General features: G+C 45.7%; 1 protein-coding gene and 1 long non-coding RNA gene across 2 annotated transcripts in view; one reads left to right on the forward strand and one right to left on the reverse strand.

Annotated features, from left to right (window-relative positions):
• Positions 1 to 26,131, forward strand: part of LOC148143556 (uncharacterized) — a 188,550-nt gene that overhangs the window by 68,547 nt on the left and 93,872 nt on the right. The window contains exon 3 of the mRNA XM_087975239.1: positions 8,959 to 8,967. Within this exon, the coding sequence (XP_087831365.1) occupies positions 8,959 to 8,967 (9 nt within the window). The remainder of the gene's footprint in view (positions 1 to 8,958; positions 8,968 to 26,131) is intronic.
• On the reverse strand, positions 12,834 to 24,373 carry LOC148143560 (uncharacterized). The gene is made up of 3 exons (XR_015751268.1): positions 24,234 to 24,373; positions 16,343 to 16,447; positions 12,834 to 13,176 (listed from the first exon to the last, which is right to left on the reverse strand). It is a non-coding gene; the product is annotated as an uncharacterized LOC148143560 (long non-coding RNA).

Consider the following 26,131-nt stretch of genomic DNA (forward strand, 5'->3'; position numbering starts at 1 on the left):
TCTTCTTCATTCCGTCTCCTCCTTCAGTGACGCGCGTCATTCGCGGCCCCTCCAATCAGAGCGCACCTTACTCCACCTGACCAATGGCGGCTGGCTTTGCGCGTCGTGTTGGTCCCACCCTCTGCAATATCTCTCTCCGATTAGTCGGTACCGACCACAAGCTTTGGGATTGGTGGGGAATTTCACAATCGTCAGTGTATCCGCCCTTTTCATTCCCGTTCATTCATTCAGCAGCAGATGACCCAATTTACTGCAACGGGCTGTGGGGCTATAGTGGTAATGTCACATATTCAGGGGGAAGATGTGATTTTTAACGTTATCAACCAATTCAACTGTGGCACCTCCACATCCATTCATTCAACCGAAGAGGGCTCAATTTAGTGTAATGGGCTCTGGGGGCATAATATTTGTATCCCATTGGGAAGGAACCTCTCCCCATTCATTCAGTAGAAGAGGGCCTATTTGCTGCAGAGGGTGTTTTTTATTGCACAGTGGTAGTGTCCCTATCTTCGAGCCCTGAAATCCCACTGCTATGAGGATGCGTAATAACAAAGTTTTTAGTCATAAGTCACATGACACCAGGTTATAGTCCAGCAGGTTTGTTTGGAGGGGATCTTACAGAAATATATTACATTATGAAAGAAATAGAAATAGGATGTTGCATTGGTAGGTGAGACTAAGATAAGAGCGCATGGCCTCAAGATTAGAGGAAGCAGGTTTAAAACTGAACTGAGAAGAAACTTCTTCACCCAGAGGGTTGTTAATCTATGGAATTCCTTGCCCAGGGAAGTATTTGACATTACTTCAGCAATCAAGAGAAGCAGTAGAATTAAGGATATGGTGAAAACGCAGGTAAGTGCAGCATAGTCCACGAAAAGATTAGTCATGATCTTATTGAGTGGTGGAGCAGACTCGAAGGGCTAGAAGGCCAACTCTTGCTCCTAGTTCTTATGCTCTTATGTTGAAATCACAAGCTTTTGGAGTGTAGTCACTTCAGCAGATGAAGTCATGAAAAAACAAGTGCAGGAAAGAGAATTTAGATAAATGAAAGACAGAGCATCTCAACGGTCAATTACTTACTCCCATTCCTATTTCTGATGATCTTACTACACAGCAAGTTGTGTTTTCCAAACATTAATTTTATTTCCATTGTTTAAAATCAAATATTTTAAGATGAACAGTTTGTTTTTCCTCACTTGGACACACTGTGACCCACAACACTGTGAATATCATAAACCCGTTCATGAGATATCATAGGAACAATTCATAAACTAGATTTGTCACTGAGATACTAGAAAGGAGAAAAATTCCCAACATGTGCAGGATGCTAACGAAAAGTTAGCAACCTGAAATGGTAACAGGAGCAAGTGAACAGCCCCAATCAGGAAACTCATATTCTGACATCCACTACAGTACCTTGTACTATTCTTCACTGAACACTGCAATTGCTTTCCTTTTCAGTTTAATGATCCATAATTGAATCTGACTCCAACACACTCTCTGGCAAACAGTTCCAGAGGTCAAAGTATTTTCAATCATTAACGAAGTAAGTTTTGGATCCATCCCAAAGACATTGAACATAGAAAAATACAGCGCAGTACAGGCCCTTTGGCCCTCGATGTTGCGCCGATCCAAGCCCACCTAACCTACACTAGCCCACTATACTCCATATGCCTATCCAATGCCCGTTTAAATGCCCATAAAGAGGGAGAGTCCACCACTGCTACTGGCAGGGCATTCCATGAACTCAGGACTCGCTGAGTAAAGAACCTACCCCTAACATCTGTCCTATACCTACCACCCCTTAATTTAAAGCTATGCCCCCTCGTAATAGCTGACTCCATACGTGGAAAAAGGTTCTCATGGTCAACCTTATCTAAACCCCTAATCATCTTGTACACCTCTATCAAGTCACCCCTAAACCTTCTTTTCTCCAATGAAAACAGCCCCAAGTGCCTCAGCCTTTCCTCATACGATCTTCCTACCATACCAGGCAACACCCTGGTAATCCCCCTCTGCACCCGTTCCAGTGCCTCCACATCCTTCCTATAGTATGGCGACCAAAACTGCACACAATACTCCAGATGCGGCCGCACCAGAGTCTTATACATCTGCAACATGACCTCAGGACTCCGGAACTCAATTCCTCTACCAATAAAAGCCAGTACGCCATATGCCTTCTTCACAGCACTATTTACCTGGGTGGCAACTTTCAGAGATCTGTGTACATGGTCACCAAGATCCCTCTGCTCATCCACACTACCAAGTATCCGACCATTAGCCCAGTACCCCATCTTCTTGTTACTCTTACCAAAGTGAATCACTTCACACTTAGCTACATTGAACTCCATTTGCCACTTTTCTTCCCAGCTCTGCAGCTTATCGATATCCCGCTGTAACCTGCCACATCCTTCCTCACTGTCAACAACTCCACCGACTTTCTTATCATCCGCAAACTTGCTCACCCAGCCTTCTAGCCCCTCCTCCAGGTCATTTATAAAAATGACAAACAGCAATGGTCCTAAAATAGATCCTTGCGGAACACCGCTAGTAACTGCACTCCAAGGTGAACCTTTTCCATCAACTACTACCCTCTGTCTTCTTCCAGCCAGCCAATTCCTAATCCAAACCTCCAACTCACCCTCAATGCCATACCTCCGTATTTTTTGCAGTAGCCTACCATGGGGAACCTTATCAAACGCCTTACTAAAATCCATATACACCACATCTACTGCTTTCCCCTCGTCCACCTCCTTAGTCACCTTCTCAAAGAATTCAATAAGGTTTGTGAGGCACGACCTACCCTTCACAAAACCATGCTGACTATCCTTGATCACATTATTCCTATCCAGATGTTCATAAATCCTATCCCTTACAATTCTCTCTAAGACTTTTGCACACAACAGAAGTGAGACTCGCCGGCCTATAGTTACTAGGGTTATCCCTACTCCCCTTCTTGAACAAGGGAACCACATTTGCTATCCTCCAGTCTTCTGGCACTATTCCTGTAGACAATGAGGACATAAAAATCAAGTCCAATGGCTCTGCAATCTCCTCCCTTGCTTCCCAGAGAATCCTAGGATAAATACCATCAGGCCCAGGGGACTTATCTATTTTCACCCTTTCCAGGATTTCCAACACCTCTTCCCTACATACCTCAAAGCCATCCATTCTAATTAATTGTGACTCAGTATTCACATCGGCAACAATGTCCTGTTCCTGAGTGAATACTGATGAAAAGTATTCATTCAGTGTCTTCCCCAATCTCTTCAGCCTCCACACGCAACTTCCCACTACTATCCTTGACTGGACCTATTCCTACCCTAGTCATTCTTTTATTCCTGACATACCTTTAGAAAGCCTTTGGGTTTTCCCTAATCCTACCAACTAAGACCTTTTCATGTCCCCTCCTTGCTGCTTTTAGCTCTCTCTTCAGATCCTTCCTGGCTACCTTATAACTATCAATCACCCCAATTGAACCTTCACACCTCATCTTTACATAGGCCGCCCTCTTCCCTTTAACAAGGGATTCCAATTCCTTATTAAACCACGGTTCCCTCACACAACCCTTTCCTCCCTGCCTGACAGGTACATACTTATCAAGAACACTCAATAGTTGCTCCTTGAACAAGCTCCACATATCAATTGCGCCCTTCCCTTGAAGCCTACTTTTCCAAGCCACGCATCTTAAGTCATGCCTCACCATATCATAATTTCTCTGCCCTCAGCTATAACTCTTGCCCTGCAGTGCACACTTATCCCTCTCCATCACTAGAGTAAAAGTCACCGAATTGTGGTCACTGTCCCCAAAGTGCTCACCTACCTCCAATTCTAACACCCAGAACCAAATCCAGTATGGCCTCACCCCTTGTTGGCCTATCTGCATATTGTGTCAGGAAACCCTCCTGCACACATTGGACAAACACCAACCCATCTAACGAACTCGAGCTATAGCTTTCCCAGTCAATATCTGGAAAGTTAAAGTCCCCCATAACAACCACCCTATTACTTTCACTCTTCTCCTGAATCATCCTCGCAATCCTTTCTTCTACGTCTCTAGGACTATTAGGAGGCCTGTAGAAAACTCCTAACAGGGTGACCTCACCTTTCCTATTCCTAACCTCAGCCCAAACTACCTCAGATGGCGAGTCTTCATCCATCGTCCTTTCCACCGCTGTAATACTATCTTTGACAAGCAATGCCACACCTCCCCCTCTTTTACCCCCACCTCTGACCCTACTAAAACATTTAAACCCTGGAACCTGCAACAGCCAATCCTGTCCCTGTTCTACCCATATCTCCGTAATAGCCACAACATCGAAATCCCAGGTACCAATCCACGCTGCAAGTTCACCTACCTTATTTCATATACTTCTTGCATTGAAGTATACACACTTCAAGCCACTTTCCTGTTTACAGGCACCCTCCTTTGAGATTGATGCCATGTTCCTAACCTCCCTACACTCCAGGTCCTGCACCCTAAAGCTACAGTCTAGGTTCCCATGCCCCTGTAGAATTAGTTTAAACCCCCCCCCCCGAAGAGCACTAGCAAACCTCCCCCCAAGGATACTGGTGCCCCTCAGGTTCAGGTGTAGACCATCCTGTTTATAGAGGTCCCACCTTCCCAAGAAAGAACCCCAGTTATCCAGATACTGGAATCCCTCCCTCCTGCACCATCCCTGTAGCCACGCATTTAACTGTTCTCTCTCCTTATTCCTCGACTCTCTATCACGTGGCACGGGTAACAAACCAGAGACAACAACTCTGTTTGTTCTAACTCTGAGCTTCCAACCTAGCTCCCTGAAAGCCTGCCTAACATCCTCAACCCTCTTCCTATCTATGTCGTTTGTGCCAATGTGGACCACGACTTCAGGCTGCTCCCCCTCCCCCTCCCCCTTAAGGATCCGGAAAACACGATCAGAGACGTCACGTGCGCTTGCACCTGGGAGGCAACATACCAAACGTGAGTCTCTCTCGCCCCCACAGAACCGCCTATCTGTGCCCCGAACTATTGAGTCCCCAATAACTATTGCTCTGCTCTTCTCCACCCTTCCCTTCTGAGCAACGGGGACAGGCTCCGTGCCAGAGGCCTGAACCCCATTGCTTACCCCTGGTAAGTCGTCCCCCCCACAAGTATCCAAAATGGTATACTTGTTCTTGAGGAGAACGGCCGCAGGGGTCCCTGCACTGGCTGCTTCTTCCCAGTCCCCCTCACTGTCACCCATCTGTCTGCAATCTTTGGAGTTACTACTTCCCTAAAGCTCTGACCTATGACCCCCTCTGCCTCCTGAATGATCCTAAGTTCATCCAACTCCAGCTCCAGTTCCCTAACACGGTCTTGGAGGAGCTGGAGATGGGTGCACTTCCTGCAAGAGTAATCAGCAGGGACGACCATGGCATCCCTCACCTCAAACATGTTGCAAGAGGAACATTGCACTGCCTTCACTGCCATCCCTCTAAAAGTAACCTTTTAAAAACAAACTAGGTCCAAGAATAGAACAAGCAAAATGCAGCACTTATCTACTTACCACAACGGGTCTTATTATTAGGTTAGGCACCTCTGTAGTGCCTCGAGTTCCTCTCCTGCGTGCTTTTATAGGGGAAGAAACCTACCCAGGTAAGCTTACGCTACACCAACTTCCAGATCCGCTTCTCGCTTTTTAAAAAAAAACTTTCAAATTTAAACCGTTAAACAAACGTCACCGAGCCTTCAAGCAGCCCCTGCCAAACAGCCCTTACCTGCTCTGTTGACACTTCTATAAGAGGTGTTGGCTGGACCCAGACACTTCGGCGGGCAGTGTTCATTACTCATGTGTATTCCCTCCCCCACCCGCCTTAAACTAATCACCTGGGTTGTGAGTCGATTGTGCTGGCATTCTGGTGGCCCCAGGCAATGTCTGTATCAGCTCTGCTGTTTCTCTCCATGTTGTCATCTGGCGGCCATCTTGTGTGTCAAGTTGGCCAACTGATGGCTCAGTGATCATCTTGTTTATCTGTGTGTCTAGTAACACCCTGCCCTTCCCCACTTCTCCACCACGCCCACTCTCTCTCCCCCACTCAATCTCTCTATCAACCCCACTCAATCTCTCTCTCTACCCCCACCCTCTGACCGCCATTTTCTCTCTCTCTCTGTCCCCCATCCTTTTGGTCTCTATTCTCCTCAGCTCCCACCACACCCGTCCTTTCTCAAGCCTCGAACCATCTTTGATCGCTGTATCAAGGACAGAGAGAGTGAGAGAGATAATGGGTAGTAATGAGTTGGGAGGGGTAAGAAATGGCTGATCTTCAAAATTGAGAATACCTAAAATGATTTTTGCAAGGTTTGTGAAGGTTTGTAGCTCAGGTTGAGGTTTAAGGTGTAGGTTTGCTCGCTGGGCTGTAGGTTTGATATCCAGACGTTTCATCACCTGGCTAGGTAACATCATCAGTGGCGACCTCCAAGTGAAGCGAAGCTGTGTCTCCTGCTTTCTACTTATATCTTTCTCCTGGATGGGGTTCCTAGGGTTTGTGGTGATGTCGTCAGCCTCTCAGAAAACGAACAGGAAATAACATCACCACAAACCCCAGGAACCCCATCTAGGAGAAAGATATAAATAGAAAGCAGGAAACAACAGCTTCGCTTCACTTGGACATCGCCACTTAAGATGTTACCTAGCCAGGTGATGAAACGTCTGGATATCAAACCTACACCCTAAACCTAAAATGATATCTTCAGAAACATCGTTAAAGCCAGAAAGCGTATTCAAGTTTTTTAAAAGAGCTGCTGAAATCTATCTGATTCTTTCACTGAAGTAAACGCAGAGAGGCTGGAAGGGGTGAATGGGCGAAAATGAGCACTGCAGATGCAGGAGATTAGAGTCAAGATTAGAGTGGTGCTGGAAAAGCACAGCCGGTCAAGCAGCATTCGAGGCTTTTGCCTGAAACATTGATTTTCCTGCTCCTTGGATGCTGCCTGACCTGCTGTGATTTCCAACACCACTCTGATCTTGAATGTAAGGGGTGAATGGCCTAGTCCTAGTCTTGTGAAGTTGGTTCCAACTATCTAGAAATAGCGTCACAGAGCACAGAAACATACCCTTCGGTCTATGCCGACCAGATATCCTAAATTAATCTAGTGACCTATTTGCCAGCATTTGGCCCCTTATCCCTCTGAATCTGTCCTATTCATATCCCCATCCAGATGCATTTTAAATATTATCATTGTACTGGCCTCCACCACTTCCTCTGGCTGACACGCACCAGCGTCTGTGCAAAAAGGTTGCCCCTCAGAAATCTTTCCCCTCTCACCCTAAACCCATGCCCTCCAGTTCTGGACTCGCGCAACGTGGGGAAAAGACATACAAAAGTTGAGCAGCCAGACAGAATGCAAAAACAATACAATGTCGAATTACAGGGAAAAACAAATTGTAGCTCGATCCCTTTTTTGTCTTATTGGCATTTGGACTCTTAAAATCTGACAGGAACACCAGCATCCCTAGTGAGAATACTGCGCATGTTTCCCGGTGTCAGTAACGCAGTGCACATGCCCACCGGTGTCAGCTAAACACTGGGCATGCTCATCGCTTTCCGCAAAAAATGGCGCGCGACCTTCCTTTGATGGTCCAAGAGGGAACCGTGGAGGACCAAAACAAAACTGGTCCTCCTGCCAATCAGAGCCACCCCATTGTCTGAATGCGGAAGTTGGACCATGAGTTTCTAAAGCTGCTACTCCTGCTCCTCTCTTTCTGAAACAACATTGAGCTTCACCCAGACTGCAAATTCTTTCCTCTGTCTGAGATCTGTGAGTATGGCACTCTCTTTTCTCGCCCCCTTTGCCATTTCTATTTCTTTCCGGAGTTCAATTGTTGACTTACAGCAACTGAAAGGAAAGGGGACAGACTATGGAAAAGTGATCGAGGTCTGTGTCTCAATTGGCAAAATAGACAGACAGGAGGCTGGAAGGACACAGCAAATCAAGCAGCATCGCGAGGTGTAGAAGTCGATATTTCGGGTGTAACCCTTCTTCAGGACTGGGGATGGGTGCCGGGACCGGGTCCTAAAGTGGGGATAGGTGAAGAATCGGTCAGATTAATCATTGGGTGGAAGAAATCAGGTTGGTGGCAGGAAGGAGTGGTAGTGAGGGGCACGGAGCTGAGAAGGGAGTCGGGTGATGGAAAGGGAGGTTATTTGAAATTGGAGTACTCGATGTTGGGTCCTGCCCGGGCTGTAGTCTGCCCGGGCGGAAGATGGGGTGTTGTTCCCTAATTTGCGGTTTGGTTCGTTGTGGCAATAGAGGAAGCCTATGATGTTCTTGTCAGAAAGGGAGTGGGAAGGGGAATTAAAATCGATGGTGACTGGGAGGTCTGGTCAGCCTCTGCGGACCCAGCTGTGATGCTCGCCAATCCGTTCCCCAAGTTTACGCTCAGTCTCCCCGAAGTCGAGAAGACCACATTTACAAACACATGGCAAATGCAGTATCTCAATGTGAAGTTATAGTCTTTGCTATGAAACAAAAAAGCAGGAAGGAGATGTATTGTTTAAATGGTGATATTTTGGGATGTGGAGAAAGTGAGAACTGCAGATGTTGGAGATTCGAGTCAAAGTGTGGTGCTGAAAAAGGTGGTAAGTTAGGCAGCATCTGAGGACCAGGAGAGTCGACATTTCGGTCCCGAGCACTTCATCAGGAATGATGTGTGGGTGGACAAAGGGTTTGATTCGGTTCTATATAACTCTAATCATCTTCAGTGAGAGCAGGAGTGTGATTGTGAAGGCTGGAGTTTCAGAGCAGCTTTCAAAGATGCTTTGCCCTTAACGTGGATGGACAAAGGGTCTGTTTCTGTGCTGTATGACTCTAATCATCTTCGGTGAGAGCAGAAGTGTTTCTGAGGACTTTTCAAAGATGCTTTGCCCTTAATGGGAGTAGAAGGTACAATGAAATCTTGCATTTGTGAGACAGCAACTGAGTGAGTGAGTAAATCCGAGGTTTTGGTGCAAAGTGGGAATTCATTGCACTGTGAGGATGAAACTCGACTTATTGAGTCATTTCTGCTGGTGAATGAAACCAGGCTCAAGATTAGGAGGAGTAAATTTAGGACAGAGATGAGGAGGAACTGCTTTTCCTGGAGTGTAGTGTATCTATGGAATTCTCTGTCCCAGGAAGCAGGAGAGGCAGCTTCATTAAGTATATTCAAGACACAATTGGATGGGTTTTTGCAATGGTAGGGGAATTAAGGGTAGTTGGGACAATGCAGGGAGGAAGATCTCAGATGGTGAATAGATTAGCCATGATCTTAATTGGATTTTTGAACAAGAGGAAGGCATGAAAATGGTTTCAAGACCAGTTTAGAACAGTTACAGAGCCAGAGAGCACAAACAGACCCTTCAATCCAACTAGACCATGCTGACTGTGTTCACAAACTAAACTAGTCCCACCTGCCCCATTCTCCCACTTTCTCCCCGTAACCTTTGATCCCCCTGATACTCAAGAACCTATCTGTCTCAGTTTTAAATATCCTCAGTGACCTGGCCTGCACAGCCTTCTGTGGAAATAGATTCCACAGATTCACCGCTCTCTGGCTGAAGAAGTTTCTCCATTCTAAAAGGTCTTCCCTTTACTCTAAGGCTGTGCCCTCTGGCCCAAGTCTGTCCTACCAATGGAAACATCTTCGCAATGTCCACTCTGTCCGGGCTTTGAAGATTATGTATGTTTCAATTAGACCCCCCCCCCACCCCCCCGAGTGTGCGCCTGTTAATCAGCATGAACCAGACCCTTCAGGATGAGATACAGCAAGGATGAGGGTCAGCAAAGTGAGAATGGAGGGAGTGTGTGTGGGATGGAGATTTTCAGCTTCTAGGGAATGAGAGAGAAAAGTGAGTTCGCTATAAATTAGAATTGATCGGATGGGCCAAAGAGTGGTAGATGGAATTTAATTTGGAGAAATGTGAGTTGTTGCATTTTGGTCAAGCAATCCAGGCAGGACCGACACAGTTAAGGGGAATGTTGCAGAACAAAGAGTCCTTGGAGTGCAGGTTCCATAGTTCTCAGGTAGAGAGGATAGCCTTTGTTGGTCAGAGCATTGAGTAGATGAGTTGGGAGGTCATGTTGTGGCTGTCCAGGATGTTGGTTAAGCCACTTTTGGAATACTGCATTTAGTTCTGGTCTCCCTGCTGTATGAAAGATGTTATGAAACTTTGAAAGGGGTCAGAAAAGAATAGGCCAGGGGCATTTTCCATGGAGCATCAGAGGCTGAGGGGTAAACTTATAGACCTTTGTAAGGGCCATGGATAGAGGGGAAACCCTAAGGTCTTTTCCCCAGGGTATGGCAGTCCAAAACTAGAAGGCATATGTTTGAGGTGAGAGTGGAATGATTTAAGAGATTGGAGGGGCAACCACTTCAGAGGGTGGTGCATGTATGGAACGAACTGCCAGAGGAAGTGATGGAGGCTGGCACAATTACAACAATTAAAAGGCATGTGGATGTCTGTCTGTTCTCAGCTCTGCTGGATGTCTGTTGAAGCTCTGAACCCCCCCTTCTACACCTGGGACAAACAAACATTCAGTCAATCAAGCCCCAATCCACAATCTCCCAGCCAGTCAACAATCCAGGCACAGTGTAGTCACAGCAGGGAATCAGCTGCCCTGAGTGCGGGAAGGCCTTTATCCAGGCCTCTACCCTGCTGAGGCACCGGTGGGTCCACACGGGGGAGAGGCCCTTCAGCTGCCCCGAGTGCGGGAAGGCCTTTACCCAGGCTTCCTCCTTGCTGATCCACCAGCGGGTCCACAAGGGGGAAGAGACCATTCCCCTACACAGTGTGGGGGTAGGCCTTTATCCAGGCCTCTGCCCTGCTGAGGCACCGGTGAGTCCACGCAGGGGAGAGGCCTTCAACTGCTCCTCCCACCTGCGGAGCCACCAGCGGGATCATGTGGCATTGCAGGGGGATTGAAAGAATGACGGCTGAGTGCCTTTATTAACTGGACTATCAACCCAGTTCCAGTGGCTCCCGAGTTCGATTCCCACCGCGACAGATGGTGGAATTCGAATTTGGTCAGAAATCTGGAGTTCAGAATCTAACAGTGAAACTATTGTCGGTGGGGTGGGGGTGGAAGAAAACCCCCATCTGATTCACTCAGTTCTTTTTTAGGGAAGACTTGAGCAGTTATTAGAGCAGTCGTCCCAGCTGCATCCTTTACCCGGTCTGGCCTACACGTGACTCCAGCCCCACAACAGTCTGGTGGACTCTACGCTGCTCATCCAACTTGATTGGAATACAGGTTGAAATTGCTGAGTGAGGCAATACTTCCTCCAGGTTAAGGCTGTACCAAGGATGCAGTTACAAAGGGACGACTCAGTGGTGACCAATAATGAAGAAAGTGAGGGGTTGCACTTTGACCTTGAGCTATTTTTTAAAAATTGCTACTTTTTCTACACCTTTCTGCTGGGAGATTCTGAAGCTGTAACAAAGTTGGGTCACAATAAAGATTACCTGAACTTCACACTGAGCTCAGACTCTCACTGAGAGCTTTAAACTGCAACAGGTTTTTGTTTTAAAACTGCTCATTTTACATGTGAAAGTGAGAACTGCTGATGCTGGAGATCAGAGTCAAGATTAGAGTGGTGCTAGCAAAGCACAGCAGGTCAGGCAGCGTGCGAGGACCAGGGAAATTGACATTTCGGGCAAAAGCCCTTCCTCAGGTTTTTGCCAGAAACGTTGATGTTCCTGCTCCTCAGATGCTGCCTGACCTGCTGTGCTCATTTCTGACAGTCTCCTGTACTATGTTTCCAATGTTGTGTATCGGTTGCAGCAGTGAAGGAGTAGCCAGTATTGTTAGAAATTGTAAAATTTTCAGGAGTGCAATGTCATCAGCATTGTAGTTTCCTGGCAGCACTGAGAAGTGTGTGCTTGGTTCACTAGACATGATGTGGAGGTGCCGGTGTTGGACTGGGGTGGATAAAGTTAAAATTCAACACCAGGTTATCGTCTAACTGGCTTATTTGGAAGCACGAGCTTCTTCTTTGGGTGTTTGTGGAACAGGATCATAAGACACAACCACCTGATGAAAGAGCAGTGCTCCAAATGCTAGTGCTTACAAATGAGCCTGTTAGAGTATCACCTGGTATTGTGTGAAATTTAACTTCGCACACCCCAGTCCAACAGTGGCATCTCCAAATCAGGTACATAGTTCTTTGAAAGTTGCATCATTGGGAGACAGGGTAGTGAAAGAGGCCAGTCAGGAGCCCTAGAGGACCAGAAGGTGACTGGTCCTCCTGCCAATCAGAGCCTTCCTATTGTCTGAATGCAGACGTTGGAACATGAGCTTCGGAAGCTGCTGCTGCTCTCTCTGAATGAAGATTGAGTTTGCTCCAGACTGTAACCTCCTTATTCTGTCAACCATCTGAGTGTATGGTACTCTCTTCACAACTCCTTTTCCATGTTTTTCATTCTGGGCTTCAATTTACGACTTGCAGCAACCGAAAGGAAAGGGAATGAATTCACGGAGCGGACAGAATCAGGAAACGTTTGTTTCTAAACAGAGTGTTTCACGTGTGGAGTGAATGTAAAGAGAGGAAGTGGTGGATGCACATTCAGATGCAACATTTAAAAGACATTTGGATAAGTATATGAAGAGGCACAGTGTGGACGGATATGGGCCAAACACTGGCAAGTGGCACCAGTTTAGTTTGAGAACGTAGGCAGCATGGAATAGTTGGACTGAAGGGTCCGTTTCTGTGCTGTCTAACGTAACTGTTCTGTAGTGGTCTTAAAACCATTTTCTTGCCTTCCACCTTCAACGTGGATACTGTACCTGCATCCAACACATAAACCATTCAAAATAAAAAAAAACACCTCCTGCGCACAAAGAAATCCACACTTTATTGTTCAAAAATCAGATGAACTCAGCCTTGAATATATTCAATGACCCCCTAACTGCAGGAAGACATCCCCACTTCTAATCTCAGTTCAGCTTGTTAATATACCACTTGCCTTGCTGCACCTGTCTGACAACTGGCATTGACTGATGTAGAAGGATGCTGCAAATCAAAGCACTGATCACAGGATGGTCTGGTGTCAGCTCAGATTTCAGGCCCTGATTTCTCTGTCCTGTGTTGATCCTCCTGTTCCCACAGACTAAGATGTCGGTCTGTTCTCAGCTCTGCTGGATTTCTGTTAAAGCTTTGACCCCGCCTTTTATAACTTCTGGAACGATAAAATATTCAATCAAGATCCAACCCATAATCTCCCAGCCTGTCAACCATCCTGATACAAGGTGCAGTCATAGCAGGGAATCAAACAAGAAAAATGAAACAAAAATCATAAATAGGCGCACGTGCTTAATGTTTGTTCATGAGGAAGTAAACCAGGAATAGGGGTCTCCCAGGAATCTTACAGTGCCCTACTTGAGGAATTCTGTCACCCTTACATCTATTTGTACCCAGCTATGAATTACAACAACATTTACACCAACAGAAATAAAGCATCTGTTATCAAATAGACAGAGATATACAGCACGGACATGGACTTTTTCTCTATCTCATGCACACATGAGATAGTTCATCCATGGGGGGAGTTTGTCTTTGTAGCATGATGTTTGCAAATACATTCTACTTTGCTCAAAGACTGCACAATCTGCAGGCAGTCAATACATGTAATATATTTTAAATTCCACTTTGAAAATAGATAATGGGCCCACTACTTTTTGGATGTGAGCATAAGTGGTATAGTAAGTAAGTTTACTGATGACACCAAAATTGGAGGTGTAGTGGACAACGAAGGAGGTTACCTCAGATTACAATGGGATCTTGATCAGATGGTCCAATGGGCTGAGAAGTGGCAAGTGGAATCTAATTTAGGTAAATGTGAGGTGCTGTATTTTGGGAAAGCAAATCTTAGAAGGACTTGTACACTTAATGGTAAGGTCCGAGGGAGTGTTGCTGAAGAAAGAGACCTTGGAGTGCAGGTTCACAGCTCTATGAAAGTGGAGTCGCAGGTCAATAGGATAGTGCAGATGGCATTTGGTATGCTTTCCTTTATTGGTCAGAGTATTGAGTACAGGAGTTGGGAGGTCATATTACAGCTGTACAGTTGGAATATTGCATGCAATTCTGGTTCCCTTCCTCGCAGAAAGATGTTGTGAAACTTAAGGGTTCAGAAAAGATTTACAAGGATGTTGCCAAGACTGGAAGATTTGTGCTATAGGGAGAGACTGAATAGGCTGGGGCTGTTTTCCCTGGAGCGTCAGAGGCTGGGGGGTGACCTTATAGAGGTTTATAAAATCATGAGGGGCATGGATAGGATAGATAGACAAAGTCTTTTCCCTGGGGTGGGGAGTCCAGAACTAGAGGGCATAAGTTTACAGTGAGAGGGGAAAGATATGAAAGAGACCTAAGGGACAACGTTTTCACTCAGAGGGTGGTACATGTATGAAATGAGCTGCCAGAGGAAGTGGTGGAGTCTGGTACATTGCAACATTTAAAAGGCAACTGGAGGGATATGGGTCGGGTGCTGGCAGGTGGGACGAGATTGGGTTGGGATACCTGGTCGGCATATACGAGTTGGACTGAAGGGTCTGTTTCCATGCTGTACATCTCCATGACTCTATAACCAGTCTGCCTTAAGACTTGAAAACAGACAGACTCTGACCTCACACCTTTAATGCATTGTCTGAACAGAGATGTCACCTTTTGTGCTGAAAGCCTTAAGCTATCTTGAAGGTGCCTTACTGGAAGTTCTGGGATTGACATATTAATGATTGCTGCAACCTATTCTAAAATATGAAAGACTTAACAATCCAGGTTTGTTCAATATATCAGTTCAGTGGCAGGGCACTTTAATGTTTTCCTATAAATTCTGTGCCATATGATCTTATTGTCCACAATCACCTGAAGAAGCAGTGCTCCGAAGCTCGTGTTTCCAAATAAACTGTCGGACTTAGCCTGGTGTTGTGAGATTTTTAACTTTGTCCAGGTTCAGATAGTGCCCAGGGATGTGCAGGTTAGGTTCATTAGTCAGGGGTAAATGTTGAGCAATAGGGGAATTGTGGTAGTGGGTTACCTTTCGGAGGATCGGTGTGTAGTCTTTGGGCCGAGTGGCCTACTCCCACACTGTGGGGAGTCTCGGAAGGGGAAGGGATTTTTGTAAACTGTGCAAGGCCACGCAGGCGTAGTGTGGGGGCCTGCTGTTGGCCTTGCCCCGCCCTTTGCTCCTCTCCCCTGTTGTGGAGTTGTGTAAAAAACAGCTACTCTTTCTCTGCCCTTTTTGCTGGGGGAGGGGAGGGGGGGGGGGATCTGAAGCTGTAACCATGTTGGGACACAAAATAAAGGTAACCAGAACGTACTGCCGGGCTCAGGCTCTCATTGAAAGCTCCAAGCGGTTTTTGTTTTAAAGCTGCTCATTTCTTGCAGCCTTCTGCACTAAGTTTCCAATGTTGTGTATTAGATGGAGCAGTGAATGAGTAGCTGGTTTCGTTCGAAACTATAAATTTCTCAGGAGTGCATTGTTTCATCGGCAGTTTACTGGCAGCACTGGAAGGTATGGGCTGTGTTCACTAGAAACGAGGTGGAGGTGCTGCTGTTGGACTAGGTGGGACTAGGTTTAAAAATCACAACACCAGGTTATAGTCCAACAGGTTTATTTGGAAGCATTAGCTTTCAGAGTGCTGCTCCTTCATCGGGTAGCTGTCGAACAGGATCATAAGACACAGAGTTAAGAGCAAAAGATCAGTGTCATGCAACTGATATGATATATTGACAAACGTAGATTGCTGTTAAGTCTTTCATCTTTTAGAATGGGTTGCAGGTTTTAGTTCATTAATGTGTACATCGCAGTACTACTATTAAGTCATATTCTCAAGATCACTTAAGGTCTTTTTAAAAAACAGGTGACATCTCAGTCCAGACAATGCATGAAAGGTGTGAGAGTATCCCAATCTTAAATCGGACTGGTTCTATTTCCAAACTAGGAATTTGTAAAATATTACATGGATTGACTACCTGCATATTGTGCGTTTTGTGCAAAATTGAATATATCTGCAAATATAATTCTGCAAATGCACCACATTGTTATATGTATGTGTGCAGCATGAGAGTGCGTGTAAGAGAGTATGCGTGCACATACTTGGTAAAGTGAGTGTGATGGAGGAGAAGCCTGTGAAAGGGTGTGTGTGTTGGGGGGGCGTGTATGTGTGTATGTCTGAGAGAGAACTTGTGTATAGATAAAAGGTGAGGGGTTGCATTTTGCCAAAATAAGGAAGGGCAGGACTTGTACAGAGGGATATGGTGGGGGGCGGGGGGGTTCAGATATATACTTCTTTGAAAGTTGCATCACTGGTTGGAAGGAAGCTTCAGAAGGCATTCAGCACACTTACCTTAATTGTTCACACCATTGAATAAAACAGCTGGGACATAATGTTGAAGTTGTACAGGATGTTGGTGAAGCCACTTGTAGAGTACTGAGAACGCTTCTGGTGGTCCTGTAATAGGAAGAATTCTATTAGAAAGGGTTCAGTAAAGATTTACCAGGATGTTGCCAGGACTGAGTTGTAAGGAGAGGCTGAGACACTTCACTGGATCACAGGAGGTTGAGGGGTGACCTCATTTGAGATTTATAAAATCATGAGGGTTATAGGGAAGATGAACATCAAATACAGCGAGCAGCGTGCGTGGTTATGTCAAGTGACAGGGGAAGAAATTGTGGCATTTGGACACTTTAAATCCATCAGGAACAGCATCTCCATAGAGCACACTGCGCATGTCAGGTGAGGTGCCGGAAGACTGGAGGTTAGCTAACGTGGTGCCACTGTTTAAGAAGGGTGGTAAGGACAAGCCAGGTAACTATAGATCAGTGAGCCTGACATCGGTGGCGAGCAAGTTGTTGGAGGGAGTCCTGAGGGACAGGATGTACATGTGTTTGGAAAGGCAAGGACTGATTAGGGATAGTCAACATGGCTTTGTGTGTGGGAAATCATGTCTCAAATTTGGAGTTTTTTGAGGAAGTAAAGAGGATTGAGGAGGGCAGAGCGGTAGATGTGATCCATATAGACTTCAGTAAGGCGTTCAACAAGGTTCCCCATGGGAGACTGATTAGCAAGATTAGATCTCATGGAATACAGGGAGAACTAGTCATTTGGATACAGAACTGGCTGAAAGGTAGAAGACAGGGTGGTGATGGAGGGTTGTTTTTCCTACTGGAGGCCTGTGACCAGTGGAGTGCCAGAAGGATCGGTGCTTGGCCCTCTACGTTTTGTCATTTACATTAATGATTTGGATGCGAGCATAAGAGGTACAGTTAGTAAGTTTGCAGATGACACCAAAATTGGAGGTGCAGTGGACAGTGAAGAGGGTTACCTCAGATTACATCAGGATCTTGACCAGATTGGCCAATGGGCTGAGAAGTGGCAGATGGAGTTTAATTCAGATAAATGTGAGGTGCTGCATTTTGGGAAAGCAAATCTTAGCAGGACTTATACACTTAATGGTAAGGTCCTAGGGAGTGTTGCTGAACGAAGACACCTCAGAGTGCAGGTTCATATCTCCTTGAAACTGGCGTCGCAGATAGATAGAATAGTAAAGGTGGTGTTTGGTATGCTTTCCTTTATTGGTCAGAGTATTGAGTACAGAAGTTGGGAGGTCATGTGGCGGCTGTACAGGACATTGGTTAGGCCACTGTTGCAATATTGTGTGTAATTCTGGTCTCCTTCCTATTGGAAAGATTTTGTGAAACTTGAAAGAGTTCAGAAAAGATTCACAAGGATGTTTCCAGGGTTGGAGGATTTGAGGTATAGGGAGAGGCTAAACAGGTTGGGGCTATTTTCCCTGGAGCGTCGGAAGCTGAGGTTTACAAAGGGGCATGGATAGGATAGATAGACAAAGTCTTTTCCCTGGGGTGGGGGAGTCCAGAAGTCAAGGGTATAGGTTTAGGGTGAGAGGGGAAAGATATAAAAGAGACTTACTGGGCAACTTTTTCACACAGAAAGTGGTACGTGTATGGAATGAGCTGCCAGAGGAAGTGGTGGAGGCTGGTACAATTGTAACATTTAAGAGGCATTTGGATGGGTACATGAATAGGAAGGGTTTGGAGGGATATGGGCCAAATGCTGGCAGGTGGGACTAGATTGGGATGGGATATCTGGTCGGCATGGACGGGTTGGACCGAAGGGTCTGTTTCCATGCTGGTTCAGCAAAAGCCATTCATGCTCTTCGCTGTCTGCAAAAACGGTGCAAACCCTTCTTCAAATAGACCAATGAGAAGCCAATTGTTGACTTACAGCAACTGAAGAAAGTGAGTGAATCCAGGGAGGGGACAGAGTCGGAAACGTTGGTCCAGGTCTGTATCTCAATTGGCAAACACATGGCAAATGCAGTCCCACAGTGTGAAGTTATAGCCTCAGTTACGAACAAATAACTGCTGAAAGGAGGTGCATTGTTTAAATGGTGACATATTGGGATGTGGAGAAAGTGAGGACTGCAGATGCTGGAGATGACAGTTGAAAAGTGTGGCACTGGAAAAGCACAGCAGATCAGACAGCATCCGAGAAGCAGGAGAATCAACGTTTCAGGCATGAGCCCTTCCTCAGGAATGATGTGTGGATGTAAAAAGTGGCCTCAGCATCCTTCCACACCAGTCTCTGCCAGTTGTCAGACGGGTGCAGCAAGCAATCAGCAAGAGGAAATGAGTTCAGAAGTCTCTGCAGTTAGGGGGTCATTGAATATATTCAAGGCTGAGTTCGTCTGATTTTAGAACAAGAAAGAAGTGGATGTTTCTGGGGGAAGGCAAGTAAAATGATTTTAAGACCAGTACAGAACAGTTAAAGGGTCATACAGCACTGAAACAGACCCTTCAGCCCAACTAGTCCATGCTGACTATATTCACAAACTATACTAGTCCCACCTACCTGTGTTTGGACCATATCCCCCTGAACCTTTCCTACTCATGTACTTATCCAAATGTCTTTTAAACGTTGTTACACAACCAGCATCCACTATTTCCTCTGGACATTTATTCCACACACAAACCACTCTATTTACAAAAAAGGTGCTCCTCATCTCTTATTAAAATCTTTCTCCTCTCACATTAATTTGCAGCTTAATCTTGAAATGACATGCCATTCACCTTATCTATGCCCCTCATGGTTTTGGAAACCTCTACAAAGAGAACAAAGAACCTTACAGCACAGGAACAGGCCCTTCAGCCCTCCAAGTCTATGCTGATCAAGATTCTCTATCTAAATCTGCCGCCTATTTTCTAAGGATCTGTATCCCTTTGCTCCCTGCCGATTCATGTATCTGTCTAGATACATCTTAAATGACGCTATCGATCCCACCCCTACTGCCTCCACTGCATTTGAGGCACCCACCACCCTCTGCATAAAGAACTTTCCATGTAGATCTCCCTCAAACCTTTCCCCTCTCACTTTGAACTCGTGACTCCTAGTAATTAAGTCTTCCCCTATGGGGGAAAAAAAATTCTTCCTATCTACCTCTGTCTACATGCCTCATGGTTTTATAGGCCTCAATCAAGACCTTTTCTCAACCTCCTTATTTCCAATGAAAATACTCCTAATCTACTCAACCTCTCCTCATAGTTAGCGCTCTCCATAACAGGCAACATCCTGGTGAACCTCCTCTGCACCCTCTCCAAAGCATCCACATCCTTTGGGAAATCTGGGACCGGAATTGTACAGCAGTATTCCAAATGTGGCCGAACCAAAATCTTATATAACTTTAACATGACCTGCCAGCTCTTGTACTCAATACTCCGTCCGATGATGGAAAGCATGTTGTATGCTGCCTTAACCACTCTACTGACAGGCATTGCCATCTTCAGAGAACAATAGATCTGAACACCCAGATCTCTCTGTACCTCAATTTCCCCCAGGACCTTCCCATTTAATGTATATTTTGCTCTCGAATTGCACCTTCCAAAATGCATCACCTCGCATTTGTCTGGATTGAACTCCATTTCTCTTCCCAACTCTCCAATCTATATTCTGCAGTATCATCTGACAGTCCCCTTCACTATCTGATATTCCATCAACCTGAGCGTCATCTGCAAACTTGCTAACGAGGCACCCAACACCTTCACCTTTCAACCTCCTGTGCTCCAATGAAAAACGTCCCAGCCTACCCTTCAATCGGTGTGAATTCTGTCTGGGTCCCAATGTCGAGTCAGCCTGACATTTTGGATAGAAAAGCTCTGCATTTAAATTACGTTCTTGAGAAAGTTACTGAAAACAGGTTCTGGGATTAACATACCAAAGAACAGAACCCCATTCTAAAAGATGGAAGATTTAATCTAAATTGTTTAATGTATCACATCTCCATGACACTGGACTCCTTTGGCTATAAATTCTGTGATCATGATCTTATTCTCCACAACCACCTGACAAAAGAGCAGAACTCCAAAAGCTAGTGCTTTCATGTTATGGCAGTAGCGGGAGGCGTGGGCTATATTTACTAGAAACAATGAAGCAGTTAGATACCACACATTTGAGGGGGAAGAGTGTATTACATGACCTCCCAACTCCTATACTGAATGCTCTGAGCAATGAAGGAAAGCAAACCAAACGCCTTCTTCATTATTCTATCTACCCGAGACTCCACTTTCAAGGAACTATGAAGCTGCACTCCAAGGTCTCTTTATTCTGCAACATTCCCCTAACTGCATCAGTCCTGCCTGGATTGCTTGACCAAAATGCAAACCTCAGACTTCTCTAAATTAAACTCCAACTGACACTCCTCGGCTCATCGGCCGATCCCAAAAATTCTAATTTATAGTGAACTCTCTTTCCTCTATTATTCCCTAGAAGAGGAAAATCTCCATCCCACACTCTATCCGTCCGTTTTCACTTTGTTGAAAGTGGAAGAATGGGATTGAGAAACTGATCAGCTATGATTGAATGGTATGAGCAGACCTGGTGGTCTAATTTCTGCTCCTATGTCTTGTGGTCTCTTGCTGTCCTGGACACCGTGAGAGAGAATTGGGACCAGCATTGAACCGATCATGACTGGATATGGATCTACCTGTATCTAGGTGGATGGGCTGGGACTTTTTCACTGCAGCATAGGAGGTGGAGATGTGACCTTATCAAGGTTTATAAAATCATGAGGGGAGAGATGAGGTGAATGACAGGTGTCCTTCCCCTAGGTTGGGGGTTTCAAGATCAGGGAGCAAATTTTGAATGTGAGAGGAGAAAGATTTTAAAAAGACTTGAAGGGCACAATTTTTTTTATATTCAGTTCACTTGTGGACTGAATGTCCAGAGGAAGTGGTGGATGCAGGTACAGTTACAAGGTTTAAAAGACATTTGGATAATTACATTAGGAAATGTTCAGAAGGGTATGGGCCAAAACACTGCATGTGGGACTGGTTTAGCTGGTGAACATAGGGGGTCAGCATGGACTAGTTGGACTGAAGGGTCTGTTTCTGTGCTGTATGGTTCTGTAACTCGGTTCTGTACTTGTCTCAAGACCATTTTCTTGCCTTCCCCATAAACATCCACATAAACATCAGATGAACTCAGCCTTGAATGTATTCAATGACCTGAAAATGTGTTGCTGGAACAGCACAGCAGGTCAGGCAGCATCCAGGGAACAGGAGAATCGACGTTTCGGGCATAAGCCCTTCTTTAGGAATCAAACGTCGATTCTTCTGTTCCCTGGATGCTGCCTGACCTGCTGCGCTGTTCCAGCAACACATTTTCAGCTCTGATCTCCAGCATCGGCAGACCTCACTTTCTCCTCGTATATTCAATGACCCCCTAACTGCAGGAAGACATCCCCGCTTCTGAACTCAATTCCTCTTGCTAATACACCACTTGCCTTGCTCATTGCCTGCTGCACCTGTCTGACAACTGGCACAGATGGACACTGATGCCCCTCTGAACATCCACGCATCATTCTTGATGAAGGGCTTGCGCCCAAAACCTCGACTGTCCTACTGCTCCGATGCTGCTTGACCTACTGTGCTTTTCCAGCACCACACTTTTTGACTCTAATCTCCAGCATCTCCAGTCCTCACTTTCTCCACATCCCAATATATCACCATTTAAACAATATACCTTTCTACTTTTTTTCACAGCAAAGGCTGTAACTTTACATTGGGGTACTGTATTTGCCAACTGTGGCCTTCTCTACGTCAGGGAGCACGAGCGTAAACTTGGGGAACGGTTCGCCGAGCATCGCAGCCAGGTCTGCAGAGGCCGACCGGACCTCCCAGTCACCACCCATTTTCATTCCCCTTCCCATTCCCTTTCTGACATGACCATTTTTGGCCCCATCCATTGCCACAACAAACCAAAGCGCAAATTGGAGGAACAACACCTCATCTTCCACCTGAGTAGTCCACAGCCCGAAGGACTCAGCAGTGAGTTCTCCAAATTCAAATAACCTCCCTTCCCATCCCAAACTCCCTTCCGAGCTCTTGCCCCTCCACCTCCCTGCCACCAACTAGGTTGTACCCTCTACCTATCTACACCTATCCCCACTTCATCACCCTGCCCTCAGCATACCCTTGTTCTGCAGCTCTCCCTATACTCACCCCCAGTCCTGAACAAGGGTTACACCTGAAACGTCGACTTCTCCTGATACTGCCTGGCTTGCTGCATTCTTCCAGACTCCTGCCTGTCTGTTTTGCCAATTGAGACACAGGCATGGACTAACTTTTCTAGACTCTATCCCCTCGCTGGATTCATTCCCATTCCTTTCAGTTGCTCCAAGTCAACAATTGAACCCCAGAATGAAACGTAAATGGAAAAGGGGGTGAGAAAAGAGAGTGCTGTACTCACAGATGTTGGACAGAGGAAGGAAGTTGCAGTCTGAGGTGAAGCTCAATCTTAATTCAGTGTGAGAAGAGGAGCAGGACCTTAAGAAGCTCATGGTCCACCTTCCGCATTCAGACAATAGGGGAGCTCCAATTGGCATGAGGACAAGTCTCCTTCTGGTCCTCCAGTGCTCCTTATTTGTCCATCAAAAGTAGGTCTCGCCCCTTTTCTGCCGACAGCGAGGAACATGCCCAATGTTTTGGTGACTCCGGCAAACATGTGCTTGTTGACACTGAGGAGTGTACACAATATGCTCTGTAGCAATGCTGATGTTATTGACAGATTTTAAGTGTCCATATGCCTCAGAGAACAAAAAGGATTAGAGCCATAATTTGTTTTACACTATGTGTCTCGATATTTTATTGCTTTTGCATTTGTCTGGCTGCTCAATGTTTTTATGTCTTTTCCTCAGTGTTGGGGTGAAGTTCACAACTAGAGGGCATAGGTTTAGGGTGAGAGCAGAAAGATATAAAAGGTACCGAAGGGGCAACGTTTCCATGCAGAGGGTGGTGCTTGTATGGAATGAACTGCCAGAGGAAGTAGTGGTAGCCGGTATAATTACAGCATTTAAAAGGCATCTGGATGGGTATATGAATAGGAAGGATTTCGAGGGATATGAGCCAAGTGCTGACAAATGTGACTAGATTAATTTAGGATATTTGGCTGGCATGGACAGGTTGGACCAAATGGGTCTGTTTCCATGCTTTACATCTCTATGACTCTAAATAATAAAAAGTATATTTTCCAAGTAACAAACTATACCCAGTTAAAAATCACACAACACCAGGTTATAGTCCAACAGGTTTAATTGGAAGCACACTAGCTTTCGGAGCGATGCTACTTCATCAGCTGATTAAACCTGTTGGACTATAACCTGGTGTTGTGTGATTTTTAACTTTGTACATCCCTATCCAACATTGGCATCTCCAAATCATAACTATACCCATATTAACAAGGTTTAGTACACCACACACTTGACCAACCATTCTCAACAGGTCCTGCCCCTTCATTGCCTGAGGAACATATACATGCTGGTGCATAATCTCCTTCACTAGTATTTACACACTACCCTCAGCAAAGGGCAAACATCACAAGGATTAAACAAACAGTGAGGGGGAAACAGCACAAGGATTAAAACAAACAGTGAGGGGTAAACAGCACAAGGATTAAACAAACAGTGAGGGGTAAACAGCACAAGCGCCAGTAAAAGCAGATGGGAAGTGAGTGTAAAATGTCACTATGACAGGACAGGCCCCACATTCCTTCCCCTCCGTCCCCCCCACAACCTGCCTCACCTTTCACCTCCCGGGCCCAGTACCTTCCAGGTGGCCCCATAGTTGACACAGGGGCCGCCCCACGACCAGTAGAACTCCACCACCCAGGCGGCCGACGAGTTCCCAAGCAGGCCCTTAACCCCATCCGCCTCCAGAATGCTCACCGGCTCCTGCCTGCTGTACAGCCGGCCGGTGTGGCCGTGACACAGCAGCTGCGCCAGGAAGGCGGCGGTGCCCAGTGACGGGTGTCTGCCCCGGGCCGCACGGCGCCATTTTCCTAACGGCCGCCCTCCCGCCGCTTCCCCGCTCGAGCGACTTCTCCTCCCAACCGCCTTCGCCCCCGCGTGACGTCTGCACGGGGGGATGGGCGGGGCCGGGGGAGCCTCACCGTCACCAAGCAACAGCCACCTCGCGCTACAACTGCTCATTCACAAAAACAAAAACTCTCCTGTCTCGCTCTGCAGCTGCAGGGGGGACACTGCCACGTTTCCAGGAGCCCTGTCGACATTGGGAAAGCTCACGGCTCAATTTAAACAGATATTCCTACATCTAACGGAACGGTGTCATATCTAAAGTGAGCAATCTGCATTTTAGAGGGACATGGACATTTTAACGAGCTATTTTTGCAAATAAACAGATTTAAATGGACAAGATTATATTTCAAAGGGATGTGGGCACATTCAAAGTGATATCTTAATATGTAAAGTGACGCAGTTATATCTAAGTGAATCTACATTTCGAAGAAACGTTACCCTTTTTTAAGCAGAAATATCCCTTTAAGAGACATACTCATATCTAAAAGGGTAAATATACATTATCGAGGGGCAAGATTGCGCTGAGAGGAACATAACACATTTAAAGGGAAAGCTACATGTAAAGGGGCATTTTTATATTTAAAAAGATAGATTGAAATCTGAAGAGACTTGTTCATAAGTAGAAGTACATGGTAACATTAAGGAAGCATGACGGTATTGGAAATAGTGCAGCCATTTTTAAAAAGGGGGTTGTGGTGGCTGTGAGATGGTTTAATGTTTAAGAAAATAAGCAAGTTATTACGATTTGGAATGGTCTTGAAGGGGTGATGGAACCAGCAACCATGGACAAAGCTAAAATTCACACAACACCAGGTTATAATCCAACAGGCTTATTTGGAAGCACTAGTTTTCGAAGCGCCGCTCCTTCATTTGGTGGTTGTGGAGAATGAGATCATGATCACGGAGTTTATAGCCAATGGAGTCCAATGGCATGGAGATGTGATACATCAAACAATTTTAGATTAAATCTATCACCTTTTGAATGGGTTTCGAAAGGTATGTTAATCCCAGAATTTGATTTGAATTACTTTCTCACAAATATCATTCAAATGCAGAGCTTTTCTAACAATAGGTGTGAATTCTGTCTGCGTCCGAATGTTGAGTCAGACTGACATTTTTCTTACAGAAAAACTCTGCATTTAAACTTCATTTTTGAGGAGGTAATTTATAGATTAGGGTGTAGAGGTTAGGGTGGATTGGCTGTGCTGAATTACCCATAGCGACCAGGGATGTGCAATTTAGGATGGATTGTCCATGGGAAATACGGAGGAAGGGGATGAATATGGATGAGATACTCTTTGGAGGGCTAGAGTAAAATAGATGGGCTGAATGGCCTGCTTCCACATTGTTGGGATTCTATGACTCCCACCACAAAGTAGCATTTTGTCTGCATCTATCCTGTCAAGCCCCTTTCAGAATTCTACTGGTTTCAATAAGATCACTTCTGGTTCAGAGAGGTATACTGCACAGAAACAGACCCTTCGGTTCAATTCATCCATGCCGATCAGGATTCCAAAACTAAACTAGTCTTCACTAGCCTGTGTTTGGCCCATATTCCTCTAAACTTTTCTATGCATGTACTTATCCAAACTCTACATGCAAACCACCCTCTGTCAAAACGTTGCCCCTCAGGTTCCTTTTAAATCTCTCTCCTCTCACTTTAAAGAAATATGCCCCCTCGTCTTGAGCTCCCTTACACTAAGGAAGAGCCCTTTGCTATTCACCTTACCTCCACTTCTCATGATTTT

Source organism: Chiloscyllium plagiosum, unplaced genomic scaffold (genome assembly GCF_037043375.1).
Source record: "Chiloscyllium plagiosum isolate Xiang-an unplaced genomic scaffold, Cpla_swu_hap1 HiC_scaffold_27, whole genome shotgun sequence".
Classification (NCBI taxonomy): domain Eukaryota; kingdom Metazoa; phylum Chordata; class Chondrichthyes; order Orectolobiformes; family Hemiscylliidae; genus Chiloscyllium; species Chiloscyllium plagiosum.